At 38.8% G+C, this 13,753-nt stretch overlaps 1 protein-coding gene across 2 annotated transcripts; it reads right to left on the bottom strand.

The window, feature by feature from the left end:
* Positions 1–88: 88 nt before the first annotated feature.
* LOC108111738 (delta and Notch-like epidermal growth factor-related receptor) lies at positions 89–12,897 on the bottom strand. Of its 2 annotated transcripts, none has more exons than XM_041818846.1 (10): positions 12,310–12,897; positions 8,229–8,392; positions 7,348–7,620; positions 7,159–7,255; positions 6,396–6,523; positions 5,571–5,713; positions 4,588–4,710; positions 3,354–3,465; positions 3,025–3,206; positions 89–2,289 (listed from the first exon to the last, which is right to left on the bottom strand). In XM_041818846.1, exons 1-10 carry the CDS (start codon positions 12,345–12,347, stop codon positions 1,897–1,899), a joined length of 1,653 nt encoding a protein of 550 aa, XP_041674780.1. In that variant the 5' UTR covers positions 12,348–12,897; the 3' UTR covers positions 89–1,896. The 2 variants fall into 2 exon arrangements, with proteins under 2 accessions (XP_041674780.1, XP_041674781.1); XM_041818847.1 differs by having other exon boundaries at positions 3,354–3,456; positions 12,310–12,896.
* Positions 12,898–13,753: the final 856 nt, after the last annotated feature.

Here is a 13,753-nt window from a genome sequence, read left to right as displayed (position 1 = left end):
AAAAAAACAAATAACAAATGAAATTTCAATGGTAATTGTTTTCCATTTCCATTTAGCCATTCAAAATTGAATTCAAACCTTTTCATGCTTCGATGGATTTTCCACTTTATTTTGCTGATTGGCTTAAAAATTAAATTGTAATTGCCCAAAACGCCAAGTGTCTTGCCATAGGTTAAATTGTTATTATTTTTATTTTTGTTTTTTACTCTCATTACATTACTTTTATTGGCTTTGCTCTCTCTGTGTCTGTGTTTGTGTGTTTGTCTTTCTCCTTAGGCTAAGGCTTGTCATTAATTTTAAATATTATTTGTTTTTCATTTCGTTTTGGTTTGCATCAGTTTATCGTTATTAATTACTTAATATAGCGCTTTAATTACAATCTCATTTTTCTCTGCATATCAAATTGCACGAAAATCTATTATTGATGCAAAAATGAATGCCTCAAGTCTCAATTTACTTCACTTACGTTTTCTGTTTTTTTGTTTTCTTTTGGTTTTTCATTTGATTTGAATCGCCTTTGAGCTGAACTTATGTGCCGACCTTTTTTTGGCAATTTGATCAGCATTTTATGTTTACATTTCAACAGCAATATGCTAAATGTGGCCAGCACACGGGGACACACACACCGCCACACGTTCATTTACCGAAATAATTTCAAAATAAATATTATTTATGCACAAAAAACATATTAACTTTTGTGGCTACAATTTTAATTTATGCTAATTATTTTTCACTAACAACTAACAACTCTCAACTGCGGTCAGACATTGGGGGCAGCTGCAGCAGCAATAATCTCTGATATCTGCCCTGACCAAATTCAATTTAAATCACCCCCTCTCATTCCCACTCAAAACACAATTCATTGGTAAGGCAAAATTAATTAAAACTAAACTAAACAGAAATTTCTGAAATTAGTTTATATAATTCCAATATTTGCGACACATTCGAGGCAAAATTGATTTCATCGGCAAGGCAACGCACACAATTGAATTCCGTTTTCGCTTTATTATTATTTAACTAATTGCAAACATTTGCCAATGAAAATGCGGTGAGAGCCAAGCTTTATTAAATGCTATCAAATTCTATTTTCTGTTGCTCATTAGAGTTCCATATTCGTGTATATATATTTGAACTGGCCAACATAATTAGTTTGACTCACTCTTTGAAGCTGCAAGTTTGAAAATTTTGAATTTTCCAAGGACAACTCAAATTACAGGAAAACCTTTTCCATTTAATCTCTTTGAAATGTCCATATGCAAATGAACACCTATAAAGTTGAGTTTAAAGCCATTTGCATAATAAATTTTGTGAATATTTTATGGCCACAAGATAGAGTCAGTCATATCTGCTACTTCTGACCAGAACATGTAACGATTTTACATGGGAAATCCAACACCAATTAAGGTTTCCTTGGAAATTTCTGCAAAATTCATACATCATAAACTTAGGCCTCTTAAACATTTACATAATACCAGATGATCTACCTTCCTTTCATTCTATTTTATAATTAAACATTATCCTTTCTGTGTGTGTGTGTATCTTGTATGTGTGCTTAGCCAAAATAAACCTTGGTAAACAAGTTTGCTAAGCCTATTTATGCCAGAGATACATGTATTAACCATACATACATATATTTGTGTTTGCATTAGCCAGAATCAGAATTAGAATCATAATCATAATCATTAAGTTAATTCACACACACCTCTCTTTAGTTTATTATTATCGAATACTGTTCAATATTTGGAATATTCAACGAGTAGCATCAAAGATAATTACACAATCACCCCTGAACCCAACCCTAATGTTTTCTTCTTAACCCAATCACTCCTCCTTGTTTGGGGTGAATTTGACTAACCATCCGCCACTGCCACTGCCGCTGCCAGTGCTATCCAAGTCTCACTGTATCAACGGCGAGTGCTGTGAATTCTCGCTAAAGTCCACCGTGTAGTACATATCGTTCTCCAGATTCATGGCCAGATGCCGTTGGAAAGGTCGTTCCTGCAACTGGCCACCCAGCGTGGTCTGCGTCTGTGGTTGTCCTGGCAAATGCCGTGTTCCCTGCTGCTGCTGCTGCTGCTGTTGTTGCGCCCCGACCCTTGGGCCACCCGGTGGCGCCACATTATTGGTACTGCTAGTCGCAGTGGCTGCCCCTTTGCCGCTCAGCCAATGTTTGTTGAGTTTGCCCTGCATTTTGGGGCGACGACTAAAGCCCAGTATGGGTATAAACGAGGTGGAACGTGTCGAGAATTTCCGATACGTCTGATTGACCTTGCAGTGACAAATGGTGACCTGCAACGAAGAGAAATGTGGACACGAAAAGTTAGGTAAATGGTTATGGATTGCATCGTAATGGTAATGAAAGTGGAAGTGGACCACAGAGTGCTAGTGGCCAAAAAAAGGTTTTTTGGCTAAAAAAGGTAGAGCTTACGTTTCAGATTCTAAAAACTATAAATTGAATTTAAGCCATTGACTTTAAAGGTTTTAACAACTACAGTTTACTCATTAAATCATAACTCACTACAATAATAATTAGCCTTTATTATGCCAACTCTCTCTACCACTCCACAGCCCAAAAGAAATGGCCAAACTTTACTCCCTAAATAAGCCAACTTAAACTTTCGACATTAACCTGTCCAATACAGACTTTATAAGTTTGCATTAATTTAGCAAGGGAGCCGAAACTGAATCGCTTTCGGCTTCCAATAAATTGGCATGGACTCCGTTGTCCACTTGAAGGAGCACACATTGTGAACGGACACCAATTGTATAAATTTGCATCTGCTTTAAGCTTCGGGTCTGTGCTCCATGGCGATTGGGCAACTTTTGGTTAAAGCCTCAACCATTGCAGCTCGAACCATTTTGCCGACATCGAAATGAATATGCAATGCCACTTCGCGCACTTTGCATAACCGCAGAGTACAATTTCCTACGGTCGGTCATGGGAGTAGTCTACGGGATTTTTCGGAGCGGGATGCGGATTCGGTGGGATTCAGTGGTGGTGTATGAGGGGTGGGGGTAACTTACCACAACGGCAACGATGAAAATGGCGGCTGCCAGGACTCCGGCCGCAAAATATGCATTATGCAATTCAATGGGACTCTTAAGCACAACCGATGAACCGAAAGTTTTGTCATTAAAATTTCTAGCGTTCGCATCGTCCACAATAAATTCGCTGGAACTAACGACCGTCTCCACCACAAACTCATCTACGGGCAGGCCGGAAAAGTAGGAGGGGGAAAAAAAACAAGTTAGATAGCCGCCGTGGGAAACATATTTTCTGCGGGCCAAACGCTGATGGCCCTAATCAAGTTAATGACTTTTGGGTACCGGAACCCAGCTACGGGCTAACTCACCTTCGCACATGTTTCCCGTGTATCCGGGTCGACAGGCGCAGTAAAAACTCTCGCCGCTGGACCAACAAGTGCCGCCATGGGTGCAGGGATTCATGTTGCATTGCTGAAAGTACTGAAAGTTATTAATGCATTGGAGGTGGATAGTGCAGTGGAGTAGAGTTATTGGGATAGGTATTGCCCATAATAAATATACTCTTAAAACAGGAAATTTTAATCAGTTTTTGTGACTAAACATAATTATTTTTAAATGATACAATTTATTTTTTAATTTTTAATAAATTTTTCAGTAAATTTCTAACTTAAAACGGATAAAAACCATGTCCTTATAAATTTTAAGAGCGATTCTCCTTCTTAATCTCCCAAGTATTATTTTTATAGCATACTTATGTGCGCCCAAAACTGCGAACAACAATTTTTGTATTATATATTTGCCCTCACGGATCCTGCTATCATCTAGCCACACCCAACTAACAATTAGAATGGAGAAGCTGCCACCATTCTTCCGCTTACTGTTTGTTAGTGTGTGTCTGTGTGTGTGTGTGCCTGGCATGTAGAATGTAATTAATTTTGCTGCCTTCCCCAACAGGAGCCACCAGCTACTGGCAGCCACAATTTCCAGCCGCGGTCTGCCCCTGGCACGCCCCCTCTTGCCACCATCCCCTTATAATGACAGTGTTCTGTGGATGCTTGGGTCCTTGGAGCAGTCGCGGTTAGTCAGCGTGTCCATCATTTTCACAAAGCTTTAATTATGGCGCCTGGGCGCTTAATTTATGTACATTTTGTTAAGTTTTATTTTAGCACCACAAATTATCAAGTCCATTGAGCGTTTATTAAATTATTTTTGAGTTAGTTCACCCACACTGGCAAGTACCACCAACAGCGTGGCTAACTCAATTTATGAACTAAGTTTGGCTTGAATAGAAATTGATTTGAAAGAGCAAACAAGCGGAAAACTTCTACACAGAATATCAATTTCCAGCCAGCATACGGACAATTCATTAGAAACCGACAAGCCGAAGTCGTAAATCAGTTTTTAAAATGCACAACAGCCGCCGCACACAAACAATTGTGTATGCAATTGTGCTAGCAAAATTGGCTACAATTATGCCACTACTCCTACTGCGAACAATTTGTGGCTATATATGGGGTCTGCTGGAATTTTTGGCCCGAGTGTTGCCCGAAAAAGGAAAACCCAAGCGAAAGCAAAGCAAAAACTGCATAAATCATGACTTACCGTTCGTGGCATTTGATTACAATCCGGTCCGTTGCGACCTCCTGGGCATTCGCAGCTGAAATCATTTCCATGATCAATACAGCGATGTCCTTCGGGGCAAGGCTTGTTGGCGCAGAAATCAACCTAGAGAGAAAGCAAACAGAAAAACGGGCACAAATCAAAGCATATTGTGGCTGTGAGTTTGGTATAGTAACGGTTCGAAGCTGAAACTTCATTACGTATTCAAAAATGTATTTGCCCAGCATCGTATCTGAATGTATCCGAAGGATACTACACTCCCCTCTCACACATTTCACAATTCCATTTCCTATGCTTGTGTGGGGGAGTTCGCGATTCTCGGTCTGAGCAAATTAAATCAATATCCATTCAACTTCCACAGACAACTGCCGGGCTGGCTGGCTGGCTGGAGTCCTTAGACTTTCTCATCGGGGAATTGTCGCGGGATTTGTTTTCAATACAAAATATTGATTATCCTGGGGAGCTAGAATCAACTAATGGGCACTCTTGGGGCTCCTTTTCCTTTGGAGATTTACAAGTCATGTTTTTACAGTTCTCTGATTTTGGTTTAGTCAAGGCATAAAGTGTTTTGTTTTAGATAAATGACAAATTTAATCGATTTTTAAATGAGGTTTGAGTGCCATGAAGTTTTCTTAAGGAGCTCTGTGACCTAATTCCTAGAATTATAGGAAGTCTTGAATAAAATTGTTGCCTACTTTTGAGTGCTTCATTGAAATTAAGATTTTAAGGTAGGACTCTTCTTTCCAACTCATTTTTATCTATTAGAATATATTATTTTAAAAAGTACTAAAAGAAGATGTAACTATAATAAATTGTAGTATTTAGTTTGAAATGACTAAAATTCTGAGAAGGTATGCCTTGCTTTTAAACACATTTTTCTACCATTTTTTACCTTATTTTATAGGGTACTTCATCCAGCGACCAGATCAAGTCCTTTTTATATTTACTTGGCATTGTTCACTCACCTTAATTTGGCAACGGTTGCCGCTGTAGCCCTTCGTGCAGCGGCACTCGTAGCTGCCAATGTGATCGATGCACTCGCCGCCATTCTGACACGGATTCGATTCGCATTCATTATACTCGAAGTTGCACAGCTCCCCGGCGAATCCTGCAGTAGATTCCACCCAAAAAGACAAAAAAGAAATGAGTAAGAGGAAGGGGTTCAAAAGGTTGCGGGTAATGTAAATGTGCAAAGTAAATGAAATGGAAATTTCAATGGGAAATGGGAAATGCTTTGGCTGGCGGACGAAAGTCTGCAACGGAGACGCTGCTGTCTCGACTTTCCCGGAATTGCCCTCGTCTCTGTCTCAGACATTATTTTTTTTCATACATTTACTTTCATTGTGATTGAGTGCGATTTATGCAAATTGTGTTTGTGCCAATGAAATAATTTATGAGCTCCGATGTAGATTTTTTGATTTGCGCTGATTTCAATTCAATTGAAAAAGCGAAATTTGATTGCCTTAAAGTAGGTAGATTTTTGGAGTAACTTCACTGAACTAAATTTAGAAACAATCAGCATACAGTTTCGAAAAACAAAAGGTTTCCTCTATCATAATTTGCTTTTCAAAACATCTCTGGCAAAAAGCCCAATTGCCCTTTCCACTAGAAAAGCCAAAAATTCAATATATAATAGAGCCAGCTAAAGCCAACAATCATTGTGTGAAATTTCCACGATGATAACTCACAAAATATTGGCATTATGGGAACGATTTCGCCAGTGAATCAACAGAAGAATGAAGGCAATTTGCGTTTATTTGGCTGAAAAACTGTTGGCTGCATTTACTCACCTGGCTGACAGAAGCAACGGAAACCGTCCTCCTGGTCGACGCAGATGCCGTGAACACACGGCGACGACTCGCATTCGTTCAGACTGTGCTGGCACAGAGGTCCCGTGAACCCGGGCGCACAATCGCAACTGCAAGGGGGGGGAGGTCGAAAAAGGGGGTTTTATACACGGCAAGGGAGTTCAACAAAAAAGCCAAATACGAAACACAGAAACGGTAGAGAGAAATGGTGAAACTGAGGGGAATTTTTGAACATGCGACAAAAGTCAACATTTATGAGCAAACACAGACGGCGACGGCTAGACAGAACCGCAAAACAATGGCCAGGATAATTGAATGAAAGCTGCTGCTGTTGGTGCTCCTTTGGCTCTCTCTGAATGTGTACTCTGCACTTGAAACAAATGTCATTGCAATGCTAGGGTAGTTAAGATAGCTTAGGGCTGAGAAAATTATGTTTGTAGTCTCAGAAAGTTCCTAGATTAAGCGGAAATCCCTTTAGAATTAATTCATTTAAATCATATTCTTAGAATGTTTTAGAATCTCAAAATCTTTTTATATAATATCTCTTAAAAATTCATTTAAAAATATATCCCAATCAGAAAGTGTAAGTTTCTAAGCCCATTGAGCAGCATAAGTGATTCAAAAAGCTAAAAGTATTAAAGCTATTTTTTACAAACCTACTATTATTTCCTCACAGTGCACCTAATCCCCTCATCTTTCAACCATTTCTGCCCGCCTTTTGTTCTTTTGTTTGCCTTTGACTCACCGAAAGTGCGTGGAGTTACCAGCACAGCTGCCGCCGTTCATGCACTCGGCGGGATTGCAGGGATCCGACTCGTATTGACAGTTCTTGCCCGCATATCCTGCGAAGACAAAGTGGGATGGATGATTATTAATAGCGTTATCGTGCTGGACCACCACCACTAATGAGGCTCTCTCTAAGCTAATGACCTACCATAAGGACACAAACACTGATACGAGTTGCCCTCGTGACCCTGCGACAAGTCCACACAGATGCCGTTGTTGGTGCAGGGACTCGGATTGCAGGCATCTATCTCCTCGCAATGCGGTCCAGCGAATCCACTGCAGCACTGGCATTCATACTCCTCCATTCCAGAATTCGAGTAGCATACTCCCTTGCCGGAACAATCGGCGTTCTCGCCACAATTGTCGGTTTTCGTGGTCACCTTTAGGCGCACACACTGTGCTCCCCACAGCTCGGACACCACTGGTGGGCAGAGCGAAAGGAAAAAAAAAAGAGTTTCATATTAATTAAGGCTACACGAAGGCTCCTGGGAAAAGATGAACAAAAAAATGTATTTAATAGGCCAAAAGGGAACACCCAAACAGGGAAAGAAATTGCCCCCCAAGGCGGTTCCTCTGACAGGAGATGGCACTGATACCAATGCTAGATGAAGATGGAATACCCTAGCTGGGCCACTGAGAAGGCTATCAAGAGGTGGTGATAGCTCTTAGGGGAATGTTTTAGAAGAATATTTAGTTGGGCAAGTTAGGCAAGGAAAATGTTAAAAGGGTAAGAAAATGGACAAGAAAAGGTCGTTTCATAGGAATTAACTGAATTTTTGAATAGAAAGGTCTAATTTAAGATACAAACTTAAAACTGGCAAACTAAACATTAAATTTTACTACCAAAAATCATAGTTTGTAAGCAAAACAATACATCCAACATAATGCAACTTAAATATTCCAATAAACACACAACGGAATGATCTAATTAGGACTCCTTCTTCATCGGCAAGCTAACTAAATTTCCGCTGCCACAAAATTAGTACAGCCCGCAAGTAGTAAGTGTTTGAGGTCTTCGCTTCTACTTACCAATTAGCAAGTTAACTCCCTCGGTGAGGTCCTTATCGTACAGTGTAACCAGCTTCCTGCCATCGACCACCAGCGGCGTGATATCCAACAGGACGCCCTCGGTAACATCGCAGTGTTCGTGGCCGGAACGAGTTACCTGATACACCTGTGTGGCATGTACCGCGCTGTACGTTGACGTTTATTGGGCCAGAATCCAGGTGAGAATGAGAACCGGGAAAAATATACATAGATATATATAGAATGAGTTTGGGTTGGTAAGGCAGGCCGGCAAGCAGGCAGGCAGGCAGCTTTCAGCCAAGTTAAACGGCTTATGTTTGCTTGTTTAAGTTATAAATATGACCGAAGACGTCAGCAGAAGGAACTCGGCTTTAGTTCTTCTTTTGCTTCTGTATGTGTGTGCTTAATTAATTGAAATTTATTTATAAGCAGTTGCCCTCTCGGTTGCCTTGTTCTAGCGGAAATTAAATAGCACAAAAACGGAAATGAAATTAGTCGGTGTAGGGCGGCAGACTCGGAAAAAGGGTTTAATCTAAGGATTCCTAGAGCCCGAGGTTTTTCTTTCTTTATGATTTCACTGTTGCCAGGCGGTTATTGCGGTGGCTTTTTGTGGGAGTTTCTTTTAGTACTAATGGAGTGCAAATTGAAGACATCGAGGTTGATTAATATAACACCTATCTATCATATATCAGTGACTTAGAAAAGAAACGAAACTCCATTTAAATGAGTTTATCTTTAAGATAAATAAAAGTATAAACTATTTGCGTTTAATATTAATTGCTTAGCAATATATTTCATATTAGAAATAGCAGTGATTACTAATTTAGAGTTATTTATGATTAATGAGCAGTTTAAATTTAAGATTTTATGATTGTGCAAATAACAAGTTTGCGGACAGAGATAAATGTCCTTCTTTTTATGTTTATTTTGATTTATGTAGATCAAGTTTAAGTATACCAATTTCGGCTCTAAAATACTTAAATTTCTTTAAACAATTTCATGAAAAAACTAAACAGAGGTTGACAAGTTTCCACTTCGGTTCTTTCGAAGCCATCTTGTGTGCTTCTCCTATGAATCCTCTTCTGTACCTTCCCTTAGACCCAAAAACATAGACACAAACAGGGGGAGACACCTCATATAGTATCCAAGTTTGCAATTTTTCAACAACACGTAGTCGAGTCAGGAAAAGGGGGAAGAAAAAAAGAAAAACTTGTTAGAAAACTGCGAGCCCAGAAAGTTTTCACTACCTCCAGCATTGCCAATCTATTTGCTACCCACTCGTTTTTCCTTGGCTTTTCTTTCGCCCTGGCATTATTATTTGTTGCTATTGCATTTGTTAACTTGGCCGGGATACGCGCACCCACACATATACACATATTAAATCGATAATAAAAACTTTTTTGACATCTCATTTTCATAGTTGGCGGGAAGTTTTCTCTGCGGGCCCTGCGCTCAATTGTGCGCTATACTTGGCATCACTTTCACTCCTCAACTAACTCGATTGTTTGCGGTCTTATTTTGCCCTCAAGCAAAGTTACCAAATCGGAACTTATGCCAGGCATTTCGAGTTTCCACAGCCTCAAGCTGAATACGAAAAAAAAAATATATATAAGAGAAAAAGAGAGAGAGAGAGAGAGAGGGAGAAGGAAAAGCGTAAAATTTCCAACGCGGTCGCGTTTGATGTCTGGCCCAAAGTTCGACAAATGAATTTTAATTTTTCTTGCGCTTCTTTTTCGGGGTGAAAAACTTTGTGATGGGTGGCGGCGGCGGCATCTATCAAGCGATAAGATAAGAACCAGCCAGCCACCGAGCTAAATTAAAAAGAGCAAAAAATGTGGCCAGCAGCCGGGGGGCGGGTAAAAATTGATAGCAAAAACCGAGAGAGAAACGTGATAATTGCCATGGCAAAAAGGGTCAGCCAGCTGTGGTGTGTGTACGTCCAGCCCAATGACTAATGGTCAACAACTAGGACTACACGTAGATAAAAATATTGCAAACACATTTGCATAAATTTTGTAGGATTTTATAAAAGATATAAATCATAGAGAAGAAAATGAAAAACTTTACAAAATCTTTAAAGCTCATTTTAAGATATTTTGATTAAGACTTTTATCTTTATTTTGTAATTAGTTAACAATCAACTTTTTCTGCAAGTACATATATAAGCATAATGTTTAGTTAACAGATGAAAAATGACTATAAAAATGTATATTTTCCCGTGCTTGGAAGACTGCCTGACATCGCATTTATATGCACAGTTTGTTAGGGGGATTTTTGTCTGGTATTATAAAATAAACAAACCCGAAATAAAAATTTGTGAACAGAAATAAAAACAAAAAAGGAGATGGCCAGAAATGCGAGTAAGACTTCGGAGTAAGAGAAAACAATTTAATAAACTGTAAAAAGGGCATGATAATGGCCGAACGTGTCTGAGACCAGTAACTATTTCCTCTGTTGTCCCCTACTATACGCACTCTTCGGGCAGACGTGCTGAAGAAAAATCAATAAAGGTCCTTAATGGACGTTATTATATAATAAGCCCCCGAACAAACACGTTTCACTGAGCATTAAAGCGCTTAACTGAAAATAAAAACAAAAAAAGTATCTCAACCAACGCCCAGCCAACCTGCTGCCAACTAGGTGTAAAAATAAAGGAGTGATTTTTATATTTTTTCTATGACGAGTTTAGAGGTTTCCCCCCCGGTTTTTCTTCTGGCATGGAGCTCAGGTGTCTGGCGAAAGGGTGGCTACATGATGAGCTCAATGATGAGGCAGCAGTTGCTGTTGCTGCCGTGCTATAGCTGTTGCTGTTGCTACTGTTGATGATGTTGCTGATGGGACATAATGACAGTTTTTTTCCCGGGACCCCAAGTCACTAGCTTTGATCAACTGCATACATCACTGCCAGCAGTCTAAGCTGGGTTAACTTCGTTTCGCTAGCAACGCTTTCAACAAGTAATGATGGCAAAAAAACATAGAGATTATGTAATTGGATCTCTTATCTGAAGTAAATTGATACTGTTGAGTTTTTTGTATAACAGAAAGTGCTTTTGGTTTGTAGAAAAAATATGTATTTAATGTGTGAAAATGTTTTAATATATTTTGCAATAAATTTTAACATCTAGTTAGCTTTCTGCTACATAAGCTAACCTTAAAATATACGAGCTAAAGGTAATTTGGATTAATAAAGTCTATCTGAATTTTACTTAACATTTAAGTTAGTTAGTATTTTAGTAAGACTTCCAAGAAGATTGTGATATATATTCTATAAAAAATCTATGAGTACCTTGGTGTGATTTTGGATAGAGGGCTCACCTTCCAGAGGCACACAACAATGGTGAAGCAGTCAGTGCTTTCAAGGGCAGCAAGTATGTCCTGGCTACTCACGGCAAGAAATAAGCTTTCTTTGTCCAACAAAGTACGAATTTACAAATCGATTATCAGTCCAATCTGGAAATATGCTCCATGGTACATGAGAACCAGAGACATAGAAAGAGATCTACAAATCCCAAAGATAGGCGATGTTTGTCGAACGCATGCTGAAAACTACTTCAGACGCCTTTGCATTCATTCTAACTCTCTGGCGAAGAGGCTAATTTGGAGACCAAGAAGGAGAAGACTCAAAAGATACCACCCACACGATCTCCCATTAAGATTTATGTAACACCTTCGAAGTCTGATGTAATTTAATGTAATTTAAGCAGTTAATGAATATAAATATTGTATTTGTATTGTAACCTTTATACCAACACTTTGTTATCCCCTATATTTAAAACCTCCTCAAGCTGCCACATAGGTAGCAGTATAGTAGCAGTAATTCTAAATAAATATCAACTGTTAAAAAAAAAAAAAATTCATGATCAATCATGAATTGAATTTTTAGCATTTAAAAACAAATCACTGTCAACAGGATTAAACTAAAAGTTTGCTGTGGACAGATGTCAGCAACTTCTGATTTATTTTTTGTATTCATTTAAACTGAAATCACTAAAAAGTGATTTTGAAAAGTAGTTATTTCCGCATTTTTTATTCTCCCTTACAATAAATCTCGTAATATAACATGCCAATGAACCTGCACACTCACCTGCTTGTGTTGTTGGGCTCATGCGATGGATTTAACATGGCATCATTGATTTCCACAATTAAAATGTCGCCAGACTGGATTTCCGCCTCACCACGCCATGTCAGGACATTCGGTATGCAGTGCTCATCCGGCTTACAGTGTTCCGTGGTCTGAAGGAAAAAACAGATTGAGAATGGAAATGGTTTATTTAACTCATACTCAGAGAGTGTGGCCTAAAAGGTTTCTGTTCGACTGCTACTGCGGTCTGACAGCCCCAACTAAACTGAATTATTTAGCAAGTTTTCTAATTTCACTGGCAAGTTGCTAGTCAGACCCTTTTAAGCCAGTTTAGTTTTGCCGCAGAAACAAATTTACATAAGTAGTAACCCGAACCTAATAAACTTCCAGCTAAAAGGTTCATTTATGGGTGGATATTAGCAAAGTTTCCAACATATGCTCAAATCCACTTGATGTTGCCAAATTTTTATTAATTTGGGTTAAGCCACAGACCTAAGCCGTCGGTTAGGCATGTCAAAAAAAAAAAGAATATATCGGCATACAAATAAAATAAAAAATAATCCAGAGCCCAAAGACTTGACTTTGCGGTTATCCCTCGCCCTTTTTTTTATTATGTATATGTCCTTCGTTTCTATGTCCAACAATTTTAGCATATTTTTGTGCAATTTGAAGCGGTTTAGTTTGCCTGTCGCTTTTTATGCCGCTTTTGTACTGCTCGTAGGGGATTTGTAGGAGAGCTCAAAATTTATGGCATTTTAATGGCCTGTCTCTACGCACATAAAAATCTACATTGTATGCTGGTTGGTCAGTCAGTCCGGCAAGCACAAAAAAAGCCGCCTGCATATTTACATCTAAAAAGGGGAATGTTGCCCCATTGGGAAAATGGCCAAGTTTTTTGGGGTCACATAGAATTTCATGCGTGTTTTGTGGTCGGCTGGCTGCTGTCTTTTTTTTTTTATGAACACCGCAATAGGTAATGGCATAAATTTCCATTTTTATTTGTTGTATATGTCTAAAAGTTTGTGTTTGCTTTTCCAGTTTCTTTGGCAGCATAAAATTTGTTGAAATTAAAACCACAAATGGCTGGAAATTTGTGTAATTGTAAACAACAGTTTGGACTTTCATGGAATATACAAATTCATGCTTGACATAAATTAAACTATAATAATTTAAGAGAGCTGCTTTAAAAGCCTTAAAGCCTTTTTAAGTATTTTTAATTATTTTAAGCACCCGAGGACATTATGAACTCAATCATTAACATAAGCTCTGGGAGAAACTAAAGAAAAACTTTCATCTAAGCTTTGATGACTTAAAAAGTGTCTAAAGAAAAACTAAAAGAAAGAAAAAAGGACAAACAATTCCATCAAAATGAGTCCCAAAACAACAAACGGCCAAGTAAACAAATTCAGTTGAGAAATGTTTTCACTGACCTCCACAGAAAACAGAA

Source organism: Drosophila eugracilis, unplaced genomic scaffold (assembly GCF_018153835.1).
Source record: "Drosophila eugracilis isolate 14026-0451.02 unplaced genomic scaffold, ASM1815383v1 contig_393, whole genome shotgun sequence".
Taxonomy (NCBI): Eukaryota; Metazoa; Arthropoda; class Insecta; order Diptera; family Drosophilidae; genus Drosophila; species Drosophila eugracilis.
The sequence above is the reverse complement of the archived record's forward strand: the minus strand, read 5'-3'. Positions and strand labels throughout refer to the sequence as shown.